The sequence below is a fragment of the Nyctereutes procyonoides genome, unplaced genomic scaffold (assembly GCF_905146905.1).
Source record: "Nyctereutes procyonoides isolate TBG_1078 unplaced genomic scaffold, NYPRO_anot_genome, whole genome shotgun sequence".
In the NCBI taxonomy this organism is placed as follows: domain Eukaryota; kingdom Metazoa; phylum Chordata; class Mammalia; order Carnivora; family Canidae; genus Nyctereutes; species Nyctereutes procyonoides.
Window position 1 is genome coordinate 6878392 of NW_026575036.1, and position 15736 is coordinate 6894127.

The window sequence follows — 15736 nt, forward strand, 5'->3', positions numbered from 1 at the left end:
ATGAAGTTACTCAAATCAGTTCACATGTGTGCATTCCTGCCTCTTTTTAAAACAGCTCCAAAGATTGACTCTGGAGGAGCAATCAATAATCCCAACCTTGAATTCAGAGATCTGGGCTCAGATGCTGACTTTGCCAATTACCAGACAAATAATTTAAATCCCTTTGAAACTCAGTTTCTTTGGAATATAGAAATGATACCTAATTCAAAGACTTCCAAAAGACTAAAAAAAAAATAATAAATACCTATTATGTTTTACCACCTCTATGTACCAGGATGTCTTTTTTCCTCTGGATGATTTTCAAATGTTTGAAGCAAGCTTAAAAGCTTATGTGTGTTGTAAAACATCAAAGCTTAAAAGAGGCACTAAAATTTAATTCCATAATGATTTCCATGATCTTTACAAAAAATAAAGAAAGAAATTGTGCAGAGTTACTTTCTTGAGGCAGTAAGTTCCTAAGAGGTAGTAAATACTCCTTGGATTGCTTCTTCCAATGGGATCATGTGTTAACAACTTGTCACAACCCAATTAGACAGTTATTTTTCTTTTTCACTTTATTTGAAGCAACAACTACATGGATGCATAATCTAACCAGTTTGGGCCACTCTTAACATCTGACAAATGCCAACATGCTCCCAAAATACTTCTAAAATATTTACAGCAATATGAATTTTTCTTTCCAGCCCTCTGTGTAAAGTTAATACTTCTGAAGTTACACTGTATATTTATAATTTCTATATCTTTTTAAAAAGACTCATAGGAAGTTTCTGTGATGAGTCTGAGAGAGTAAGTTTGTGTTAGAGGATACTTTGAACAAGGCCCTCTTCTAAGCTTGATATAAAGAAATATGCCATTCAGCCTCTGAGAAATTTCTGTGGGTAATGTACACATTAAGGATTTGAAATAAGGCATTTTATTAATTTCTATTCTCCACTTCCTCCCAGCTGACCTTAACTGGGAAGAAGAGCCTGATTCTTTCAATATATATATATATATATATATATATATATATATATATATATATATAATGTATAATTATACATATATTTTATTTAAATTCCATTTAGTTAACATATAAAGTAATATTAGTTTCAGGAGAATTTAGTGATCCATCACTTACATATAACACCCAGTGCTCCTCACAAGTACCCTCCTTAATGCCCATCAACCATTTAGCCCATCCCCCCACCTTCTCCCCTCCATCAACCTTGTTTGTTCTCTATAGTTAAGAGTCTATTTAATGGTTTGCCTCTCTCTTTCTTTTTTATCCCCCCACATTCATCTGTTCCATTTCTTAAATTCTATGTATGAGTAAAATCATATGATATTTATTTTTCTCTGACTGACTTATTTACCTTGGCATAATACATTCTCACTCTATCCACATCGTTAAAAATGGCAAGATTTCATTCTTTTTTATGGCTGAGTAATATTCCACTCTGCGTGTGTGTGTGTGTGTGTGTGTGTGTGTACCACTTCTTTATCTATTTATCAGTCGATGGACATTTGGGCTCTTTCCACAATTTGGCTATCATAGATAATGCTGCACATTGGTGTGCATGTGTCCCTTCAAATCAGTATTTTTGTATTCTTTGGATAAATACCTGGTAGTGCAATTGCTGAATTATAAGCTAGTTCTATTTTTAACTTTATGAGGAACCTCACAAAGATTTCCCTTCCTCCACTCCTCACCAACACCTTGTTTCCTGTGTTGTTTCCTGTGTTGTTAATCTCAGCCTTTCTGACAGGTCTGAGGTGATATCTCACTACAGTTTTGATTTGTATTTCCCTGATGATGAGTGATATTAAGCTTCTTTTCATGTGTCTTTAGCCATCTGGATGTCTTCTTTGGACAAATTTCTATTCATATCTTCTACCCATTTCTTAACTAGATTATTTTTTAGGGTGTTGTGTTTGGTAAGTTCTTTTTAGATATCGTTTACTAACCCTTTATCTGATACGTCATTTGCAAATATCTTCTCCCATTCTGAAGACTGTCTTTTAGTTTTGTTGATTATTTTCTTCACTGTGCAGAAGCTTTTTATCTCGATGAAGTCCCAATAGTTCATTTGTGCTTTTGTTTCCCTTGCCTCCAGAAACTTAATGTCTAGTAAGAAATTGCTATGCCTGAGATCAAAGAGGTTGCTGCCTGGGTTCTCTTCTAGGAGTTTGATGGTTTCCTCTCTTACATTCAGGTCTTTCATCTATTTTGAATTTATTTTTGTGTATGATGTAAAGAAAGTGGTCCAATTTAATTCTTCTGAATGCTGCTGTCCAGTTTTCCCAAGGCCATTTGTTGAAAAGACTTTTTTTCCATTGGATGTTGTTTCTTGCTTTGTCAAAGATTAAATGACCATATAGCTGTGGGCCCATTTTCTGGACTTTCTCTCCTGTTCCACCGATCTATGTTTTTGTTTTTGTGCCAGTACCTTACTGCCTTGATCACTACAGCTCTGTAACATAACTTGAAGTCCAGAATTGTGATGCCTCCAACTTGCTTTTCTTTTTCAAAATTGCATACATTCTTTTAAAAGGATAACAAAATAATCACTGAGCTTCAACAAACAGAAATTAGAGTGTTGGCCTAATATAAATATTATAAAGGAAATGCAAAACATTATGCACTCAAGTCTGTCTCTCTCTCCTCTTTCTCTTTCTCTCAAACCTCCCACCCATTAAATTGACCATGGAATCTTTATATTTTATATCAAGGCCTGGATTCACTCATTATATAGAACTAAATGGTAGATACAGTTAGATGGTAATTTAAATTATTTTCTATTGAATTAAAGTGGTAATTCTGGCAATAGATAGATAGCCTCATCCTGCCATAAAGCCAGCAGGAGAAGTTAAAACATGAAGGGAGGGAAGGGAGGAGGCTGATCAGTAAATGTGAGCTAATATATATTTTCTGGCTCTCTTTCACATGGCTGATGTTTTTAAAACTACTTGTAAGGTTCCCAGTATGATTGATTTTAATTATTAGTCCAGTATATAAAATATGTCAAAATTTATATATAAATATAATGTATATATTTTTACTTAACTTCAAATTAGTTAATATACAGTGCACCACATACAATACTCAATGCTCATCCCAAGTGCCCTCCTTAATGTCCACCATCCACTTCACCCATCCCCCCACCACCCACTTCACCTCCAGCAACTCTCGTTTTGTTCTCTATATTTGAGTCTCTTATGGTTTGCCTCCCTGTTTTTATCTTATTTTATTTTTGTTTCATTTTTTTATTAACAATAATGTATAAAGATAACGTTTTTGACATCTCAGCAATAAGGTATAGTTTCCTATAGTATAACATTTTCAGGGGATGAACCCATTTTCAAAATCTACTAAATTCAAATAGATATGAGAGCTTAAAAGCCAGTATGTCTGCAGTTTAATAGCTATAACAAAGTTATTTTGTTATAAAAATATTCATCATTCTAGTTATACCAACTAGATATTTTCAGCTCACTCCTGGATTATTACCACTACTCAAAAATCTTTTTTCTAAAAAAAACAAAAATGAAACCAAAACCAAAACCTTTTTTGCAATGAATCTGGAAAGTTTTGGAGGCATTTGATCAGAATTTTACCTTGATTAGCATAAGAAAGGAAGCTCCTTTGTGCACTATGTTTATCCAGAAAACTCATAGCAAAATCACTAAATTCCATTAACTTCCTTCAAATTGTACAAGAGTATAGACAGGTGAAATTGTCAGATAGCAAGAGCTTGTGTTAGCCTCCTACTTTTCCACTTCCTTTACCACTCCACAGAAGTTTAATGAATTACAAAGTGATTCTACAGTTACATCTTCTTTCTCTGCAAACATGAACAACAAAATGGTTTCAAGGCAATAAATTAAGAAAGGAGATGCAGCCGGTCTGAAGAACTTACACGAGGAGAGCAAATACTTAGGGGCCACTAGCAGCATTGATTCTACTGCTTAGTCCCCCACACATCCTCACCAATCAGTTCAGCAGAAAAAACACCTGTGGTCAAAATGATACAATGGACTGAGGGATTCAGGTTAGGAAGCAGAAGCTATGCAGCATATGGGAACTGCCAGTTCTGAAAGGAGGCCCCACCACAGAACATTTTATCTGTATAGGGAGAAATTAGAACTTCCATCGAGTTTGTGAATTCCACACACTCCTCCAGGGAAAAGCTTTTGATTTCCAAGTCAAAAGAAAGGCCTTTTCTCAGATTTCTAGTGATTCGATGCTGTGGATCCATCTATCAGACTACAGTGAAAACTGTAATTTCCTATAGAATAGACTGGCAAATAGTTAACAGCAACACAATCCCTTTCCATATATAGCCCTCAGAAGTACCAGTCATTGGTACCACTGAGGATCTGCGAAAATATATCAGGGCCTCCAAATGACAAGATAGGTGCATGCCTGCCCGTGGTGGAGGAAAGAACACACAAGAAAGCTCCGTGCTGTTTCATAAAATCGATGCTCATGCAGGCTCATCCTGAAGACTATTTTCACTTCAGCCTGTTGATTCTAAAGACTTTCTTTTTTCTTTTTTGGCTTCCTGGTGTGACTTTTCTTTTATCCTTTCACCACACAGCAAGACAAAGCCTTGGAAAGAGAGCCTTTAGATACAGTTACACAATTTTCGCAAATGGAAACACCGATGCCAAAGAACTGGAACTGTTTAGTGGAGAGGGCTGAAGAGCAAATGCCGTGCTGAACAAAAGAACGTAAGCAGCCTTCAAAGGTTAGGCTGTAGTGACACGTTGCACATGATTGTGGCCCACTTCACTTGGCACCCAGAGGAGAAACACTCCCCGCTCTGCCAAAGCAACCTGGGTGGTCACAGTCTAGCTCCTCAACCACCAGCCAAATTATTTTATTCTTTTATTCTCCTGTCCCTTTTTTGATGTGAGTGTACGGTGATCTTTATTTTTTCCTAATTCAGAATGAATATGAAGTGAATATGGTGTGCAGGGCTATATCTTCTATAGGGAAAGCTGTTTGCTCACAGAAATGGAGTAACTTGTGATTGTCTTAGCTCTTGCTTGATCGGGAAAAGAAACAGGAGCTATGTATTTAAAATAAATCAGGGAATAAACAAAAATTGGATAGGGCTCATGGATCTTCCAGAATCCAGTTGAAAGTGTTTTCCCCTGGTTTCTCTTCCTTTCTTCTCCTTGAGATTTTCTGTCCGGGAATTCAGTGCCATTGCTTCCGAAAGCTCGAACTGAGAATTAAGAGGAAAGGAAGTGAAAAATTGCCACAGAAAACTGTGATAAGTTTTCTCCTCTTTCAATTCACGAAGGTGATGAGTCCATGAATTAGAGTTGGTGAAATCCCCAGATCTGCATCAAGAAATTTTTCTTGCTTCTTCTGATTTATGCCCAATGCCTCAACCTTCCTTGTACCATTTCAGTTGTGTTTCTGCTCTGGGAACTCCAAGGACACTTGCTATAAGCAGATATTTTTGCTAATTTACTGAGTAACATGACAAAGAATGGAGAAAGGAGGGGTTGTGTTGATATTGTGGGTAAGTAAGATCAGTGCAGAATCACTGGGCCAAACAGAAATTTTCATTACTTATTCTTCTAATGACTTACAAGGTAGAGTATCTCCAATCGTGGGGGTCAGAGAACAGTTCACACCCTACTCTCCAAGGTCCTGTATCTCAACATTCGTGTTTCTGGCACAAGATCCATTTATTTCACACTGCAATTTTGTCTCCAGTGATGTGGACATGCCCGCAGGAGCACAGTAGTAATGAGGTCATTCATATGTGTACGACTGAGAGAACGGTTACTTCCTAATTGGAGTTATCTAGTTAGCTTATTCAATACTCCTACTGTAACATTTGTGCTTGAATTACAGCATTTACATTCAAATAAATATTCTGATATTCACATATTCTAAATCATATCCTGGTTCTAATGAACACTCTCGATGTACTTAGAAGAGAGAGTGAATCTGACTAGTTTTAAATTGGATGACTGTGTGTGTGTGTGTGTGTGTGTGTGTGTGTGCACGTGTATGCACACCTACAGAAACTTATTGACACATACGGTTAGGTAAAGGAGACAAATCATACATCAAAGACTTTGGACCTTGATTTCTGTCAGCAGAAATACCTGGAATTTTGCAATAAATCAACAAGTTCCTTACCAAAACTTACCTTTACTCATCAGAAATAGAAGCAAAAGATTCTTTTTTTTAAAAAAAAATGGTTTTTAAGGGAGAGCTCTGGTAATGAGACTAGATAGGAAATCTTGGCAGGATCAGAATACACAGAAAACAAAGACAAGACACACTAGCAACTGAATTATCAAGTGACAGAAGGGATGGAACACTCTGTGTTTCGTGGTTCAAACATCAGTATTTTCCTTACATTTCTAGAGCTGGAACTAGAACTCTTTTACACTCAGGTTGGTCTGCTGCCTTTTCACATGGGGGTTAGAGTAATGAGCTGTGAGTCAAACTGAAGGAAGCCATTCTCAATCTGGCCACTCTCTCTAGTTTTTCCTGACCTCCCTTTTCTTGGCAGTCTGACGGCTCTAATATCTTGTCTTTGGCTATGAGAGCAGAACATATGGTTTGCTTGAGGATTTCTGTTAAACACTTGTCCATTAACCTGACAGTAGGAGCTGCTAAAGAGCAGAAACAGGAGTCAAGTCAGACATTCACCTCAAGTCCAAAGCAAACACACTCACCCCCTAAAAAACATGCTCAATCTCCAACCTAAGAAAAATCAAATAACAAAGATAACTACTGACATTTTCTCTTATGATCTGGGGACATTCTTTCATTAAGCTATTTCATGATTAATTCTGTTATTCAGATACGATTGGGGTTTTTTTCTTCCTTAAAGAAAACAAATTTAAAAAACAAATAGAAGCTTAAAACAAGGAACTAGGGTCTGAATAGGATTGAGGAATAATGTCTTGGTTTTGTTATAAATCCTAAGCAACACTTCATCTGCCTTTATGCTATCTATAGGTAATTCAGGAGACCCTTTTCCCTGTCCCCACAGCTTGGAAGGAATTTCTCACAACAATCAATGGTTCTCTCTAAAATTTGTAAAATATAATTGTATTATGTCACTGAGTAATTTCTACATTATAACTAATATAGTAGAAGAGAATCTCTGTAAAATCAGTGGGAAATCATGACAACTTAAGCTCAAAGGGGGTCCAAGAATCCATATCAACCTGTATCCATCCATCAACAACTCAGATTATAACTTGGGATTCTTCATTTCTGCCTCATCAAATTCCTTTTTCTATCTATCTTCTCTGGTCTGTTGAGTTTTGAAAGTCTGAATATGGTAGGATGCTTAATTAGTAGACACGATGTCCTTATAATAGTACAGATAAACTTCCTTTTCTTTTTGACAAATGGATAGACAATTATTTTTAAAAAATTACAGACAACTCATCATTACCACCAAAGTAGCATATTTATAGTGTGGTTTATGCAGACCAGTCTGCAAATTACATTTCCTTCCTTTCTGGAACTTGTGTTCCATCCATCTCCTGGTCCATACTCCAGCTGGCTAGCTTATGAACCACTTACCACAGCAGGTGCTGTTTCCATTCACTTATTTATTCATCCATTCATTCAAAAGACATTTGTTGAATGCACTTGTTAGTCAGTTAACTAGGGGATTTATATTATTATTTTTCATCCTAATATCCCCATGTAGTATATATTCTTATTTCTATTTTACAGATGAGGAATGGACTCAAATTAATTAACTTGCTAGATCAAGTCTGTATGATGCCAAAGCATGTGCCTGTCCTCCTCTATCTTTAGGGACAGAAGAAGGCAAGAGGTGATTAACTGCAGCTTTTTACGTTTTGTGCTAACATGATCCTCCACTGGCTTAAAACATAGAAAGTCACCATCTCTTCCAGGCCTCTCCTGCTCAGTGAAGGAAACAAGTACACATCTGTTCACTTGTCAAATTTGCTCTTTTGAAAAAAAATTGAAGTTATACAAACATTTGCCATTCCATTAACTTATGTAATCTAGAGACTAATGAACACAAAATGAATTTTTGCTTTTTGGGCTATTTGTCTTGCCATTAACTAAAACATTATGACAAATTTCATCTGTAACATAAACAACCTGAGCTATTTTAATGTCCGGAAAAAATGAAGTTAGTGTGAATCTCAGTACAAGACTAATTTTTACAACTGTCTCCCTCTTTGCATCAGCCCCCTTTTTTGTTTGGTTTCCATTTCGAAATCATGAAATGAACGTACCGTTCTGACCTCTAGCCATCTGTTGGCTGCTGAAAGAAATAAGTAGGCAATGTTGTTTGTGTCCGTCAGTTCCAGCATACGTTGCTTAAATCTGGTTTCATGCCTGTAGAAAACAAAAATATTACCATGTTAGCCACACAACAGGGGAAATAATAAGAAACAGTCACACTTACTACTACACTATTTACTCAACACAGTGACACACACAGATGGGATGGAATGAATAGGAAATGGACTCCTACTTCAAAATAAAGCCCAGCTACTACTGCTTTGGTGCACGCTTACTGGAGAGGGTGTGGTCCGGTGTTTCATCCTTTCTCAGACCCCTGCTATGAATAGGAAGCTTTCGGATGACAAATCCTATTAAAGATCACTTCATAAATTTCCACATAATTTTGTAGCCACAAAAACAAGGCATGGCCTATGTTGCAAGGGCTTACAAAAAGTAGAGTAAGTTGTCCAGAAATGCAATATGCTCTGCCTACTTTTTACTGCACTTTTTATTTTACCAAATAACACAGTTAGAGGTGGGTGGGAGGTATGGATGGGGACCAGGGAAGACAGGAAACTATGCATGTGAAACAGGCAAATATATACTTTTAAATTTCTTCTTCTGCCTGGTGTTTCTAGGAACCAAAGAAGGAACTGAATGGAAAGAAGTAGAGGATGACAGTCCTTTGAGGTGGCGGATGTTCTTGTTAGATGAGATATCTTATCCTCAAGGTTCTAAAATATTTGTAAGGATGGTCATTGCACGAAAGGAACTCTCAAGTCTATGGTACTTACTTACAGGGTTTTTATAACAAAAACAGTTTAGATATTGATCCCTGATCAAATTCAGTTCATTCTTGGAAATCAAAATCGTCAGACCAAATTCTGTGTAATCCATGTTATAAATGAAACTTCTAATAAAAATCTTGTCCATTTGAACATGTGAGTTGCTTTCCCATAGAACGCATGCTACACAGTGATAAATCTTTCTAAATAGCAAAAATAGTCTCTTTTCATTTTTCAGTTATTTTCCCTGAATAAGAAACAATGGAAAGCTGGATAATATAATCAAAATAACTGGTTTGAAGGTTGGAAGAAATGTCACGTCAAAATGTGGTCTATTCATTCTCTGTGGCTGTGACTTTTTTTAAAAAAGATTTTATTTTTTATTCATGAGAGACACAGAGAGAGGCAGAGACATAGGCAGAGGGAGAAGCAGATTCTCAAGGGATCCTGATATTGGGACTCGATCCCCAAACTGGGATCATGCCTTGAGCCAAAGGGAGACACTCAACTGCTGAGCCACCCAGACATCCCGGCTGTGACTATTCTTATATGGACCACTTGTCTACGCATTATGTTCATAAGGAATAGCCAAGTTTCATTTGACAGCCCAGCAAGGATCCCTGTTTGATAAAAGACTGCCTCAAGTTTCCTCGAATCTTCAAATCAATTTGCAAAACTTTATATTAAACCATAACTATGTCAAATGAAATGAAGAAGTTCTGGGTGGGGTGTTCACTTGGCCCACGAAGCCATCCATACAGGCCAATATAAAGCAGATACTTGATGTCTGTCCAATTGATCTGATCATTCCAATATGCCAAACTAGATAAATCAGATAACTGAGTCAGACAACAACATCTGATCTTCAATAATCAAAGGATCTGGCAATCAGAGCCAAATAATTACCTCATTTTGAGTTATGAGTTTGTAGCCTTGACCTAAATGCCATGTACAGGAGGACTTGCACTAAAGAGCAACTCACTAAAGTGGGGCTGGGCACTCCTGGCAACATGGCCACCTTGTTCTGTGATGACCCTTTTAGAAATGGGACAAGTGAATAATAAAAAGGTAGGCTGGCTCACAGGATTACAGGATTTACGGAAATCATGGATATGAACTGCAAAGAGATATATCCATGTAAGGACCACTCTTTCTGTATTTGCAGTGTTAGGGAGTTTTTCATCTGTTCATTCAGAAACATTTAGCAAGCATCAACTCTATGTGAGACATCAGAATATATATGTACAAACAAGACATATCCCGTTCCCTTTGAGGAGCCCACTCTTTAGTGAAGGAGGTAAGCACAGTATTAACAAGCAAGGAGTTTGCAAAACAGAAGCTGGATATAATGGCCCTATGTGCAAAATGCTACTTGAATATAAACGATGGGAGTGATTTGCACTGACCAGAGGGTCAAGATGACGGGAATGAGTGGAGGATGGAAAGAGAAGGAGGATTAAGCAAAGTTTCACAGAGGACTGGGAGGATAATCTGAGTGAGATTTTAAAGGATGAGCTGAGTTCGTCAGGTGAACAAGAGGGGGCAGAGCACCGGAGCAGTAGGAACAAGAGCAAAGGCACAGAAATGAGTAAACTCATTGTGTTCAGGGGCTCAAGACAGGGTTCTCTCCCTAGAGGACAGTGGTAATGGGGAGATTGGAGGTGAGGCTCATTGGATTGAAGCCACTGGGCTACATTTGAGATAAACATCAAACACTTTAATCTGACAAAGTGCTTTGTCCCAGACTCTTCTTACTCTTCATTTAGTTTTGGGATATTGTTTCAGATACACTCTTAAAGAGTTTGTAAATGGAACTGGCAACAGTCTGAAGCAGCAGCGAGAGGGGAGGGGTGGAAATGCAGTGAACATTCTTTCTGTGTGTTTCTATTTGGCAAGAAACCTTCTGTTTTCCTAATGGAAACTTTGACACACTCAGTCTGTATCTTTTCATCCATATCCAGCTCATCTTCTGAACATTCTTAGACCTTTATTCTGTTGGACCAAAAAAAAAAAATAGGAAAGGTCACTGAAATCTCAGTCTAATTTAACTGTGATACTTTCATGTTAAACTACTTGAGGGAGTTCACGGCTGCATATGAGTACACCACGAACCCTGAATGCAGGGGAGGAAAAGCAGCCTAATCAGTAAATACTAACTTTCCAAAAGAGCTGAAGACTCTGGGGACTCTGGGTAGCCTGGAAGAAAGGAAGAAATGGATAGAAAAGAACATGCTTGATTTTTGACCAAGAGCACCAAATGTAAAGACTCTAGAATTTTATTTATACCAACAGGACTATCCCTGTAGTTTTAAAACCTCCTTTAGTTTAAAACCTCCTTTAGTTTAAAACCTCCTTTAGTTTTAAAACCTCCTTTAGTTTAAAAATGCTGATGTTTGTGGTACTTAATATTTACTTTAGAAATGATACCTGGAAGATGTATATCTGGATAAATATGATATAAATACTTCTACATAAAAGTTGGGTTGTTTTGTTTCTTCCAATTATAATTCAAGCCTTGAAGCAGTTTACCACATAGTATTTTGTTCTTTTTACAACTACTTAGACTTTTCCTCATGTAAAATTAGGAATAATCATGCTAATTTCTGTTCATGTGTCTAGCAAAGAAGGTAAATGAAAAGCCTTGACTTTTTGACTTAAGTTGATATATACAATAATATAAATATTTCTTAGGTCAGAAAAATCTCTAATTGAAATCACAACATATTTGCAGTTAGAGCTCCAAAAAGACATAATTTTTAAGATGTCAATTTCCAAGATTAAATGAAATATTCAATGGTGCCACCTTCTATTCTGAGTTTACTTAAACAGGAAAAATAAGGGCAGATAATTTTCTGAGTGGTAAGTAAACACTCTTGATAAAAAAATCTTGGGTTCTTATTGATTACCAGTAATAACTGAAGAGCATTGATTAAAACTAAAATATCTTTGGCTTAGTAGTATTTATCTTATTATTGCTATTAATATATTTATTTTAACTTATTGGGTGCTTCTTTGCTAATCACTGTGGTTAGTGCTTTCCATACATTTGTCATTTAGCCCAATGACCCTAAGAACCAAAGTTGATTTCCCCATTTCACAAATAAGGAAACTGAGGCTAGGGAATTGACAAGCTTGGTCTTCATTACACAGTTAGTATATTCCCAATATGGTGTTTCAATCTTCTTTATTCTTGTTAAAATTTTAGAGGATTAGACTAACTCTGAATATTTATTGCCATATTTTTCTTTCTTTTAATTTAGAACAGTGGCATGCACATACAGTGGGCATCCAAAGAATGGTAGCCATTATCAGTTATTTGCAGATAGATATTTGTTGATGATGTAATTGCCTAATCAGCAAAATGAAAATATGTTTGCTCACCTAAATGCCCGAATGGTGGTGAGCCCTTCAGCTGTTTCTGAGAAGTGGCAAAGCAGAGGGAGCTGGGTACTATCATCAAGTTCCTGGAGATCCCTAGAACAGAGAGAAGTACAAAATTAACTTCATGTGCATTCAGGCTCAGAGGCTACTATGTTCAACCTAAATTAGGGTTTTTATTTGTCACTGCAAGTAATTTCTTCTAGAACCCAGTTAACAAAAACTTTAACAGTTTATGACCTAAAAAGGAAGAGAAACATGAGTACATAATGAATTTTGATTCAGGCTAAATATACACTGTGATGTAAAAAAATTACTTGCTTTGTATAGCAACTATAGTTAACTGCTATTGGGACACAGAGGAATGGATGATTAACTCATACATAGGAGATGGGTAACATTTTTTTTTGAGCAGGTGGACTTTAAGACAAATCTTAAGCTTTGAGGAAAACTTCAACAACAGACAAAACAGACCAAAAAAAAATGCATTCCAGTTATGAGAACAAGAGCAAATACAGTAGACTAAAGAACCTGGCAGGTTCAATCTGGCTGGTGCCCAGAATCCTTTGCAAGTGCTGACGTGGGGAAAGGTTGTATAATGGAGAGGTGGGACTAGGTGGCAGAGGATTCTGAGTGGCCTGGACAAAACCACTAGAAATAAAATGATCAGGCTGTGCTTAAACAACATGACTTGGGAGACTGTAAAGGATGAAAAAGAATAAGTGAGTTAGGATAGTCTACATCAGAGACTTTTTAAAAGTTCTCAATTACTGTGATGCTAGTGAGATTTAAAATGGGAAGAATGAACTATTGGGACTTCATCAAGATAAAAAGCTTTTGTATAGTAAAGGAAACAGTCAACAAAACCAAAAGACAATTGACAGAATGGGAGAAGATATTTACAAATGTCTTATCAGATAAGGCTAGTATACAAATTCCATAGAGAATCCGCAAACTCAACACCCAAAGAACAAATAATCCAATCAAGAAATAGACATAAGACATGAACACACATTTCTCCAAAGAAGACATACAAATCGCCAGCAGACACATGAAAAAATGCTCAACATCACTGGGCATCAGGGAAATACAACTCAAAACTACAATGAGCTAGCACCTCACACCAACCAGAATGGCTAAAATTAACAAGACAGGAAACGACAGATGTTGGCAAGGATGCAGAGAAAGGGAAACCCTCTGACACTGTTAATGGGAATGCAAGCTGGTGTGGCCACTCTGGAAAACAGTATGAAGGTTCCTCAAAACGTTGAAAATTGAGCTGCCCGATAGCCCAGCAATTGTACTACTAGGGATTTACCTCAAAGATACAAAGGTACTGATTCTAAGGGGCACCTGCACCCCAGTGTTTACAGCAGCAATGTCCACAATAGCTCAACTATGGAAAGAGCCCAGATGTCCATCAACAGATGAATGGAGAAGGAAGATATATACACAATGGAATACTACTCAGGCATCAAAAGAAAGGAAATCTTGCCATTTACAATTACATGGATGGAACTAGAGGGTATTGTGCTAAGTGAGATAAGTCAATCAGAGAAAGACAATTATCATATGACCTCACTCATCTGTAGAATTTAAGAAACAAAAGAGAGGATCATAGGGGAAGGGAGGGAAAAATAAAACAAGATGAAATCAGAGGGAGACAAACCAACTGTAAGAGACTCTTAATCATAGGAAACAAGTGAGGTCGCTGGATGGGAAGTAGGTGGGGAATGGGGAAACTGGGTGATGGACATTAAGGAGGGCATGTGATGTAATGAGCACTGGGTGTTACAAAAGACCAATGAATCACTGACCTCTACCTCTGAAACCAACAATACATTATATATTAACTTAATATAAAAAAATCATTACCACCACCAGCAGCATAATTTCACATTGCCTGAATGAAATGTTTCAAAAATAAAACCAATTTGAAATAGGAATCTTCATGTCTGTCTCCCTTTCTGATATTTCCTACCCATTTCTTCTGCCTTCCCTTCTAAATAAATAAATAAATAAATAAATAAATAAATAAATAAATAAATACTGACTGAGGAAGGACTGTGAAACAGTCTTCTAGATGTAGGCTTCTAAACTGCAATGATCAATGAATTGTAGCAGAGTAAGAGAGAAGAGGCACATATGACTAGGCCATTTCTAGCTCCGCAGAATTGGCAAATAGCAGTATTATTTACCGGTGTGGGGAACACACTAAAAAAGAATTTGAAGAAAATGACAATGAGGCACTGGTGGCTCAGCGTTTAGCGCTGCTCGCCGGTGATCCTGGAGACCCGGAATCGAGTCCCACGTCAGGCTCCCTGCATGGAGCCTGCTTCTCCCTCTGCCTGTGTCTCTGCCTCTCTCTCTCTCTCTCTCTCTCTCTCTCTCTCTCTGTGTGTGTGTGTGTCTCTCATGAATAAATAAATAAAATCTTTAAAAAAAACAAAACAAAAAAAAAACTATTAAAAAAAGACAATGAGTTTGCCCTTGGCCACAATGAGTTTCAATCTTTGCCTTCACGCATCATGGAACTTTATATATATATATATATATATATCCCATGAATGTTTAGTGGACAAATATCTGAATCTTTTCATAAAGATGCACTCTACTCATGGAAACATTTCTTTAATCCACGTAAGCTAGCATTTCTAGAAGATAGGCTAAGAGTTATAACTATATGTTTCAAAACATCCCTCTTTTTTCTTTTGAGTCTTTTTTTTCTCTGCCATTTTTTAGGTTTTTGGAGTTGAGGATTTCGAGTAGCAGCATCATCATTCACCTTTCAGAGTCAACTGGATATACTGTTACATAATCTTCAACAATTAACGTGGGTCATTCTGGGCTGCCTGGGCAGTCCCACAAATAAATGAGAATCTCTTCTGAGTTTCTACAATGGATTTGGCCACTTTAGAAACTACAGATGAGGGGACAGAAAGAAAGAGGGGAGGAGGAAAACGAATATGAAGGAATGTGAGTAGTTTGTTACTTTTAAAAATAAAACTAAGTGGCTATTTATAAATTTTATGCAAGTAACAGGTGGTCACTTCATTTGAGGTTTGTAATGAAGGGAAAAAATTAGGAAGGAGAAACTTTGTTTATAGGACTATATTTTGTGAAACCAAAAAGGTGAGGGCACGGCTTGACCTTATATTCTTGTAAGTAGGAAACATTTCCTTACAGAGCTAACCACACATTAGAGCTTTGATTTCAGATATTCCAAATTCCATGACATTTCCTGTCTCCCACTTTAATTCCTTTTGGTGTTTACAAAACACTCTGTTAGGTTGCCTGAGCTTTTCAACATGAGTGAGTCCTGCAGAGCCTCAACACC

At 37.0% G+C, this 15736-nt stretch overlaps 1 protein-coding gene across 8 annotated transcripts in view; it reads right to left on the reverse strand.

The window, feature by feature from the left end:
* The window catches only part of ABCC9 (ATP binding cassette subfamily C member 9), a 149626-nt gene that overhangs the window by 21606 nt on the left and 112284 nt on the right, over window positions 1-15736 (reverse strand). For all 8 annotated transcript variants that reach the window (XM_055318744.1, XM_055318743.1, XM_055318746.1 and 5 more), the window contains 2 exons: window positions 12403-12495; window positions 8245-8347 (listed from right to left, as the gene is read on the reverse strand). In XM_055318744.1, the coding sequence (XP_055174719.1) occupies window positions 8245-8347; window positions 12403-12495 (196 nt within the window). The remainder of the gene's footprint in view (window positions 1-8244; window positions 8348-12402; window positions 12496-15736) is intronic.